Source organism: Aegilops tauschii, chromosome 1 (assembly GCF_002575655.3).
Source record: "Aegilops tauschii subsp. strangulata cultivar AL8/78 chromosome 1, Aet v6.0, whole genome shotgun sequence".
Taxonomy (NCBI): Eukaryota; Viridiplantae; Streptophyta; class Magnoliopsida; order Poales; family Poaceae; genus Aegilops; species Aegilops tauschii.
Window position 1 is genome coordinate 300,882,135 of NC_053035.3, and position 10,474 is coordinate 300,892,608.

The 10,474-nt window shown below is 45.1% G+C and overlaps 1 protein-coding gene across 1 annotated transcript; it reads left to right on the forward strand.

Annotated features, from left to right (window-relative positions):
* Positions 1–1,416: 1,416 nt before the first annotated feature.
* LOC109765046 (peroxidase 5) lies at positions 1,417–3,084 on the forward strand. The gene is made up of 2 exons (XM_020323833.4): positions 1,417–1,939; positions 2,230–3,084. The coding sequence occupies exons 1-2, from the start codon at positions 1,511–1,513 to the stop codon at positions 2,794–2,796; spliced, it is 996 nt and encodes a 331-aa protein (XP_020179422.1). The 5' UTR covers positions 1,417–1,510; the 3' UTR covers positions 2,797–3,084.
* Positions 3,085–10,474: the final 7,390 nt, after the last annotated feature.

Here is a 10,474-nt window from a genome sequence, read left to right on the forward strand (position 1 = left end):
CCGCGTTAAGGAGGAGAAGGCCGCCGCCGACGACGACGAGGATGGCGGCGACGTCGGCGACTTCGCCGCGCTCAGCGACTTCTTCGCCCCTTAGTTGGGTGGTTTTTTTATTTTTAAATAACTCGTGTAAACGTCGAACATGTCGAATATATGTCAAGTTTGCTGAACTTTGGCGGAACGTTTTGTCCAATTTACCGAACTTTACCGAATTCTTTTTTTTATATAAAAACCCGCGTCTCGGGCGATCCTGGGGCCGGCGACTGGGAACCCGCTCGCCCCCACGTCGATTTTTGCGCCGGCTCGCCCCCGGACGGCGATTTTACGCGTCCCTGGGAGGCCAACGGCTGGAGATGCTCTAAATTTCTTTCTTTTCAAAAAAGAAGACCCATGGCCAGCTCCCAGCTGCTAAGATTGCTACAGACAATAGATGGTTTGCAACAATGTAACTAGCTGAAAGCTTTTCCGTTCCTTGGTTAAGCTTGAAGAAATACGCACAATCATTCGCGCCCTGCTGGATTCGTTTCGTTCTAGCTGTGGCGCATTTGCTATTCTGCATGCATCTCTACACTGACTGGATTGGATGGAGCTTGCCTGTCAGGAATCGGGATTTGCTAGCTATGCATGCCGATGCCGTGTGTATCCGATGCCTGCCCTTTTAGGCCTTTGCTACATGCAGGAAAAAAAAGACACAGCAGCATCTAAAATCTAAAATAGAGTAAAGGTACTAATTGGACCATTCCGGTTATATAGTTAAGATTGAGCAATCGGATCCCCCCAACAACATGCAACGAGGCCTCAATGATTAAGCTTAGCTTGCTAACAGGTACTGGTGGAGTATCTCACTACCAGAGAGGAACGAGACTACCAGCTCAGACAGAGTTGAATTACCAGGTGTCAAGGAGACGCAGGTCATACTTCAGTGTTGGCAGAAACTAAATCGTCCAAACAACACACAAGTACTAACTTTGTACAAAATCAGCGACACTTATTTTGAAGGAAGTAGTATCTGCCAATTCTTTTTAATTAGTTCTAGTGTCAGGACACCGCAGTTCTTGCATGCACGACGCCGCCGTGGCATCACAAGATGCGGGAACAACCACCACTTCATCTTCCTAAGAGAATGGCATGCATACACAGCTCCGGGGGAATCCATGGCTCGACCGCGGCGTACTGCATGCATCTGCGCGCAGGTGAAAACATTGGAGTACCGATGTACCGCAGATCTCGCAGCCTTTCCATTGCCACCAATCATGGCAGAAAAGCCATGGCCTCGCCGCGGCCCCACTCTCTCCACCACATATTTCCACTACCAACCCTTTTCCCCCTCCGGCCGCACATGCACCGCCAATCGGTCGAGATTCCCCTTAATCCCTCCAATGCTTAATTGTAACCCTTCTATTTAACACGCTCCACTCATCAGCTCTCCCCTTCCTTAGCAAGGAAGTATAGCTAAGCCAGTGTATAAAGAGGGTGTCAGTGCCACTGCCACCAGAGGGAGTACGTGCCGGCAATGGAGGTCCAGATGAGACGGGGCGGCGCGACGTGCCTGGTCCAGGTGGCGGCGGTGGTCTCCTACGTGGTGCTGATGGCGTCGGCGGGGGTGCGCGCGCAGCTGCGGGTGGGGTTCTACGACAGCTCGTGCCCGGCCGCGGAGATCATCGTGCAGCAGGAGGTGAGCAAGGCGGTGTCCGCCAACCCGGGCCTCGCCGCGGGCCTCCTCCGCCTCCACTTCCACGACTGCTTCGTCGGCGGCTGCGAGGCGTCGGTGCTGGTCGACTCCACAAAGGGCAACACGGCGGAGAAGGACGCCGGGCCCAACACGAGCCTGCGCGGGTTCGAGGTCATCGACCGGATCAAGGCCCGGGTGGAGCAGGCGTGCTTCGGCGTCGTCTCCTGCGCCGACATCCTCGCCTTCGCTGCCAGGGACAGCGTCGCGCTGGTACGTGCAAAGCAAAGCCATCATTAGCCCCGGCTTTAATCGGCTGCATTTTGTGGTTAATATATAAACTGTCACTTTAGGAAACCAGACAGCACATGATCATATGGGTTTATCAGAATCTCAGTACGTAAAGCCTATGTGATCTGCCATCTGTGTCCCCTACCTTTCTCCTTTTCTCTCTGTGCACCACATGGACATGACGCTACTAGCTGCACCTGCATGTGCACACGATGCCTGCCGTTGTTTAGTCTGTTAATCGTCGCTGATGGTGACTGTGTGTGCGCACGCAGACTGGCGGGAACGCGTACCAGGTGCCGGCGGGGCGGAGGGACGGGGGCGTGTCGCGGGCGCAGGACACGGGCGGTAACCTGCCGCCCCCGACCCCCAACGTGAACCAGCTCACCAAGATCTTCGCCTCCAAGGGGCTCAACCAGAAGGACCTGGTGACCCTGTCCGGCGCGCACACCATCGGCGGCTCGCACTGCAGCTCCTTCAGCAGCCGCCTGCAGACGCCGTCGCCGACAGCGCAGGACCCGACCATGGACCCCGGCTACGTGGCGCAGCTGGCGCAGCAGTGCGGCGCGTCCGCCTCGCCGGGGCCGCTGGTGCCCATGGACGCCGTCACCCCCAACTCCTTCGACGAAGGGTTCTACAAAGGCATCATGTCCAACCGGGGCCTGCTCGCCTCCGACCAGGCGCTGCTCAGCGACGGGAACACCGCCGTGCAGGTGGTCTCCTACGCCAACGACCCGGCCACCTTCCAGAGCGACTTCGCCGCTGCCATGGTCAAGATGGGCTACATCGGCGCGCTCACCGGCAGCAGCGGCAAGATCAGGGCCAACTGTAGAGTCGTATGATCGGTCCATCCATGGCGACATGCATCAAGGGTCATCTTTCTCGTTTAGAAGAGCGGCGCTGGGTTGATTTGGATTGGACGTGGACCCGTGGTAGCATTTAGCGTTCTTATTTGACCATGTACGTAGGTACTCCGCCTATTCTTTTGCTCATCGATCGATCTGTGTTGATTCTTTTTCGGCTGAGGTGTGTGTGTCTTTTGAGGAAATTGTAACTAGCTACTACCAGCTTTGTGAGTGTTCGTGTGCCAAATTGATGATACTAAATAAATAAAAATACAACGTTAATTATCTTGCAGTGATATTAAGACGTGTTTGACCTTTGAACAGAGTATGATCCGGACCATCAATCGAAGCATGAAAAATGTCTTTCGAAAAAACAAGCATGAAAAATGCCATCGTGCATGCTACCTTTTTCCTTGAAGGAAAGTCAACATGTTACATATCAAAGGAAAATAAATTGATTACTGAAAATTTAAAATTCTTCTGCTTCATTTGTCATCACCTCACGCACTCACGCACTCTCTCTCTCTCTCTCTCTCTCTCTCTCTCTCTCTCTCTCTCTCTCTCTCTCTCTCTCTCTCTCTCTCTCTCTTTTCTTTTTCCTTTTTTTTTGAAACAATCACCTCACGCACTCGACACAGGAAGAAGACCACACTGCCACTCGTCATGATTCTGAAGAGTTGCCTAGTTGGGTTGTGGCAGCTCAGCAGCCCAATAAATCATCTGTTGCCACGTTGTAAGGAAGAATTTTTATGACTTGTGTGAATAGTTTTAGTAGGACTCTGTGTGGAAAATGCCAATGATGCCCGAGCTGCTTGGAGACCATTTTCAAAACATCATTTTCTGCAGCGCAAAAATAATAATTGTAAACACACATACACATGTATACTACGTATGTGCAAAAGTTCATAACTTTTACTCTCACAGGTGGCGTACAAAAAATGACAAATGTATATTTTCAAATGGGCCTTTTTTGTTGTTGTTGGGCCGGAAATTATTTTTGTACAACTTATAAATTACAATCTTTTTTTCAAATGGAATTTCATGGATTCATAATGAACACATACAGGTTTTCACAGTTTTTTTTAACTTCTAAATATGGTTTTTGAAAATACAAGCCTCCGTGGTGCCTGAGCACCATAAGTCTGCACTCATTCTCTATGCCTTTATCAGTCAAAGCTTTTGAGGAGTTCCATGCCTTCCAACTTCTTGTGCAATGTATGGATCTCCTTTATCACTAGAAAGCTTGGTCATACAATTGGGGCTCCTCTATTAACTCTATCTCTAGATTTATTTATTGTGAATTCAGGAGTCATAATTTCTTGTTGGCTTTACCGATCCGGCAACTAGTCGGTGCCTGCGCAAGCCATCTGATTCCCACGCATATGACCGTTGAATCTCGCCCGTCGTCTTTCTTCACCATCTCTCGCGCATGCCTTCGCCTTCCTCCCACTTCCCACCCCTCCTCCTCCGGCACCCATACACCCACGTCCCAAGCAAAAAATAGCGTGTCAACGTCGCTCCGCCTTGACTTGCGCTTGCAATCGAGCTAGACGGTCATCATGGCAACAACTTACATGTGACTTCGCTCACCCCTTCCCCTCGCAACAGCTACCTCCACGTCTCTCGCGCTCCATGCACGGTAGCACTATCCACTGCCGGTCTACGTCGCAGCGCTCGCTCGCCATCGCGCGGCTTCGCAGCTCCTTGCGGTATTGACAGCTCACCCCCACCCCTCATAGTAGTTCGTAGCACCATTGCAACTTCCTCCGTCAACTGTTCTAGCTTTCACCATTACCAGTCGCAAATTCGTTGCTTGCAGCATTGGCCGGTTGTAACATCCACCGCCGCCGATCACAACATCCACCTACATTAGTTGTAACATCGCCGCCCAAGGGTTGTTGCATCATCAGGTGGTGTCATCTCTGGTACCGATGATTGCCGATTGCAGCACCCGTCACCATTTTCTCCAACATGGGCGGTTCATGATTTCATCACCTCGTCGTCGAGTGTGTCATCTCCAACATCGGCAGTGCAAGTTGCAGCACCGTTGGTTTGTCTCCATCATCGGTGGGTGTCGATTGCAACCCGTCCCATTGGCGCGTCATCTCCAGCAACTCCAATACCGCACTTGGGTAACTTCAATAGATTGCGTGCAACTCCGATGTCATGGCCATGGCAGGGAGGAGAAGGAGGGTGAACAACATGGTCTCTGCTCGCGATAGCGAGGAGCACGAGCTTTGGGGATGGTGCTCACATTTGTCGGTCCTTGAGGGTGGAGGGCAGCGACAACGAGCTCTCCATCCACAGTTGTGGGTGGGGGAGGTAGACAACAGAGAGAGGAGAACCGCAACTTGCAGCGGTGGTGAGAGGTGGCTGTAGAGAAGGAAAAGCAGTGCATCCGTGCGGGCTAGGACATGGAGAAGAGACGGGGAGGCAGATGCGGTTGGATCAAGGAAAAAAATGTGTAGACAAGTGTCCCACGTGGAAGGACAAGGCGCAGTAGGAAATTCATGCGGGAACAGCGGAAGACGACACACATTTTGGAGGGGAGCGATCTGGAGCAAGATCACTCGGCCAATTTGAAACGCTAGCCCTAAAACAAACTATGTACAGGAATAATGCTTCAAAATGGAACCTTTTGAATTGGAAACTACACATGATTCTTGTTTGGTACAAACTTCTATTGTGTTCAGGGCTCATGTCTTCTTTCATTACAACCATTTGCAGTTTACTGTTGGGAGTACATCTACTTGATTGAAATTTTATAGAACTCCTGTCTTAGGAGGAAATGAGGATAGCTCATGCCTTCTGTCATTTTTTATTTCAGGGAAATTTATCTTTCTTGTGTAGCCTAAAAATTAACATACTGTTTAATATTTTATAAATACATGGAAAACATCCGTCCGTACATGTATAGAAAATCAGTAGTGTTTGGGAGCCAAATTTCCACTCCCAAAATATAGCCCGCTAATTCCTAAGAAATTACCTACAGTTCTAGCCAGGGCTATTTATCGCTTACTTGAGTCGTTCCTAGCTTAGCGGGACGTGGCCCAAATTGCAGGAGAGAATAGCGGTTTTGGGAACATTCTTGAAGGTTCCGGTTTCTTTATTATATTTTTGTTTTCTATATTCTTCTATTTTTGTTTTCTGTGTTTTCCTTCATGCATTTTTTATTCTTTATTTTATTTTCTTCAAACACATATAAAAAATGCAATACATGTCATACATATTTTGAATACATACATTACATTTTTTGGTACACGCTTAACATTTTAAAAAATACATGATGAACATATTTTTCCAAAAGTACATGTTTTAAATTTTTAACAAGTGATATATATTTTACAAATATATTATGGGCACATTTTTTTATACACTTTATTAACAAATTTTTTTAAACTTCATAAACATATTTTTGGAACATGTAATCATTTTATTTAATTGTCACATGCACATTTTTGAATGGTATGAAACATTTTTTGAATTACATGAACATTTTCTTCCATTTTATAAACTTTTTAACATGCCACGAACATATTTTTGAATAGTCATGTAATTTTTTTCGAGTGGTAGGAATTTTTTTTAAATTACATGAAGATTTTTTATAATGTATAATTTTTTTGCAAACCCCACGATTATTCTTTTGAAACATCCAGACTCTTTTGAAATATTACAGACAATTTTAATGAATGCTATGAACACTTTTGAAATGTTATGCGAATAAAGTTTTTACACCACGTTAACATCTTTGTAAGGCGTGGTGAACGTTTTTTTTCAAAGTATATGAATTAATTTTTTTGAATAAATAATAATAATAATAATAATAATAAAAATAATAATAATAATAATAATAATAATAATAATAATAATAATAATAAACGAATAACACCTACTGTACATGCCTACGTGAGTGCATGATTATGGGTTGACCATTTAGGGACGGCCGCACGAACCAAGACATATCCTTCTCTAAAGTTCTCAGCGTACTCTGGGTTCTGTGAGTCGTGCGCATTGCTGTAAAAATAGATTTGAAGTTTAGTCTAGAATATAAGTGTGCAATTTCATTGCCGATGGTATCAATTGTGGTAGTTTGTTTTGACCAAATACAGCAGGGAAAATCCATACTGTGATCCTTGTTCATTAAAATTAATAGGGGTAAGGTCTAGTTACAGAGATGGAACGATGTATGCCTGTTACAAAATGGTTAGTAAAATAAATAAAATACAATTTTTATTACACAGAATCTAGCCAGGAGAGCATGCCTTCCTTGATGCTGGGTTTAGCCCTGATTATAGTGTCTCTGAAGTATTTTTTGAAATTATCTGTGCATGCTTGGATTGAGAACTGAATGTCTTCAAACACCTTGTCATTTCTTTGGTTCCAGATAGACCAGCATCCAATAGTAATAATTTCCATAAAGAAGTCCCACTTGTATCTTTGTCTAGCCTCCATGATCATCATATTAATATTTAGGTCAATGTTCCATTCCATGTTTATGCTCCACCAGAAGCCTTGGCTAAAAGGGCAGCTGAAGAGTAGATGCATTCTATCTTCCATATTATGATCATTGCATAGGACACATATCGTACTCTCCAGGTGAACTTTTTGTCTGGTAAGCAGTTCACAGGTATTGATTCTATCATTGAGTAACATCCAACAAAAGTATTTGTGTTTAGGCAGACAACATGATTTCCAAATCCATTGCATGGGTAGTGGCGCCTGTTGGTTTCCCATTAAGGCATTATAGATTTTCTTAGCTGTCAATTTTGAATTCCCCCAGATGAAAGTCCATATGTCCTTGTCTTGTCTATCACTGATTGACTCTAGTTATTCAGTCAACAAGTTGAATTGATCATAGGCAATCATAGATAATGGGAGCTGAAATAGGTCGTGGTATTCAGTCACATTTTTTGCTTGTTGGATAGATATGTTCTCATCTACAGCAAAATAGTGAATTTCTACCCATTTGTGCTTCAAAATGTTTCCATTCCAGACATCATTCCATAATGAGAAACAATATCACCTTTTATGTCTTTGCAAGTGGCCATACCTCTGTATAGATTCGTCAGGCTCAGGCAGTCTCTCCACCAGAAAGACCCTTTGCTGCTACTGGCATGTGGTACTGTATTATTTGAGTAATATGCTTGCCAGATTAAATTGACCCAAGGTATGTTCTCATGGTTATAAAATTTATGGATGTGCTTGATCAGTAGTGCAATATTTTGAACTCTGAGTTTTAGGACGCCCAGTCCACCTTGCTTCTTTGGTTTGCATATCATCTTCCAGCTAGCAAGGCATTTTCTTGTTGATGTCATTACCATACCATAGGAAATTTCTGCTAGATTTATTGACATGTTCCAGAACAGTGTAATGCACTTTGAATGAGTACATGGCAAAAACAGGCATTGAAGCAATAACAAAATTTACATATGTCAGTCTGCCAACATAATTCATAAAATTTACAACCCCAGATAATCTTTTATCAATTCTAATTGCATGAGGTCATGCACAGATGGTTTGGTGGTGCCAAGTGGCAATACCAACTAGGTGAATGGTAAGCTTTCCACTCTTCATCCAAAATTATCTACAAGGTCTAGTGCAGTGGAATTATCAATGTTAATGGGCACAATAGATGATTTGCTGTAATTCACAAAAAGACATGTGGACATGCTGAAAATATGCAGCAAGGATTTGAGATGCATAAGTTGATTCTTGTCAGCAGGCATTATGAGCAGGGTGCCATCAACATATTGTATAATAGGATATTGCTCTCCATACCTATTTTCCATGGGTAGTGAGAGTTCTCCATTCATCCAAGCAAGATGACTATTGTTTGTAGCAGGTCAGCAGCTAGGACATCAATTATGGTAGTTAATAGATATGTCGAGTTTTTTTTGAGTCTAAGCCGAGTTTGTTGTTTGTCTTCTAATTTTTGCAAGGTAAAATCGAACTTGTGGGAGCAATTTGTAAAGTTGACACACAATTAGAATGATGTGGATTATATGTTTTTTGACCACAGTATGGAAAGATTTTCCAAAATAAACAACGACATAGATGTGACTCATACATGGACACAACTATAAAGAAACACATATTCTATGGAGTAGACACCTCAATATGATAAGAAAGTGTTCAGTAAATTTTATATGTTGCGGCTTAAAATGTGGACCATCACCATTCATACAAATATGAACGCGTTTGGTTCAAAAAAATTTACCCCTTATTTTTTTGAAAAACACCTTTCATATATTAATTAATTCAAAGATTGTTACAATCGTTTTTAATAGTCCTCGCATGGCGGAAAACGACTACAAATAATACCCTATAATCTATTTTGGAAATTAAACTTCGCAATTTGGTGTGCCGCCATATTGGCCCGCTTATTAATCTTTGTCAACTTAAAAATTCCGAACCAACTTCGAAATGGATAGCACTTCCTTCTTAAAATCAACTATGGTGGACCTGTCCAGGCTATTATTAGCAAGGAAAGAAACCGACAAAGAGGAATCAGTTTATAAAATAACAGGATTATTAAGGGTAATAGCAATATAGAGACCGGCAAGGCACACCCTTAGTTCCGCTTCATCCAGAGAAGTACAAAAACCAATATATTCCCCCAAAAAGATAAGGACCTCGCTCGAAGAATTCCCGGCCACCACCCGCACACTTGCAGTACTCATGCAATCAACAAAGACGGTGCTAACATTGATCTTTATGTAATCAGAGGGGGGAGGCTGCCACAACTTCAAAGTCCTCATAGGAGTAGTGAGTGGCCTTGACCCAGCCTGCACCCCCTTACCTTTGACGTTTTGAATCACCTCTTGCCGGATTTAGGACTCCACAGACCCTGGATAGGTTCGAACACTGGGGTGTGTGCGAAGAACTCAACCTCCCCAGTCTGCCTACTCGCCAATCTCACGGCCTAGCTCGATAAACAGGAAGGAAATGGGACACATCAGTTTACCCAGGTTCGGGACACCTTGCGGTGTAAAACCCTACTCCTGCTTTGTGGTGGATTGGCCTCGTGGTGGGCTGAGGATGAACTAGTACAGTGGAAAAACAACCTCAGGAGGTGTGTTCTTGAGCTGGCGGGGGAGAGGATAATCTCCAGGATTCGGATCCCCTCTACAGTGGTGGCTAGGCCCTATTTATAGTGGCCTTGGTCCTCTTGCCAAATGAAGGCGGGAAGGGATCCCACAACGGCCAAATTAGAAGGGAGACAACGAGTACATCTTATCGTACAAAAGTAGTCTTCGCCTGCAAAGCCTCTGGTCGTGACGCCGTAGTGGGCTCGGCGATGACTTCCGTCCTGCCGTCCTGGAGGTCTTGGTCTTGTTGCATGGGAATGGAAACCTTTGGCTGATTCCTCGGGACTCCGCGCCTGCGCTTGCCTCCTTAGCACCAAAGAGGAAACTGCTCTCCTGCGCCCGCTGGCGCCCGCCTGGCCTTGGTCGTCATGGCTCATGTCACCCGAACCTCGCGAGGTGAGGCTTGATGTCTATTACACAACTTCTTCTTGTAGACTCGTGTTGGGCCTCCAAGCGCAGAGTTTTGTAGGACAGTAGCAAATTTCCCTCAAGTGGATGACCTAATGTTTATCAATCTGTGGGAGGCGTAGGATGAAGATGGTCTCTCTCAAACAACACTGCAACCAAATAATAAAAAGTCTCTTGTG

Coding starts and splice junctions, on each gene's coding strand:
- LOC109765046 (XM_020323833.4), top strand. CDS start 1,511: ATGGAGGTCCAGATGAGACGGGGCGGCGCGACGTGCCTGGTCCAGGTG. Junction 1,940..2,229: donor CCAGGGACAGCGTCGCGCTG/GTACGTGCAAAG, acceptor GTGCGCACGCAG/ACTGGCGGGAACGCGTACCA.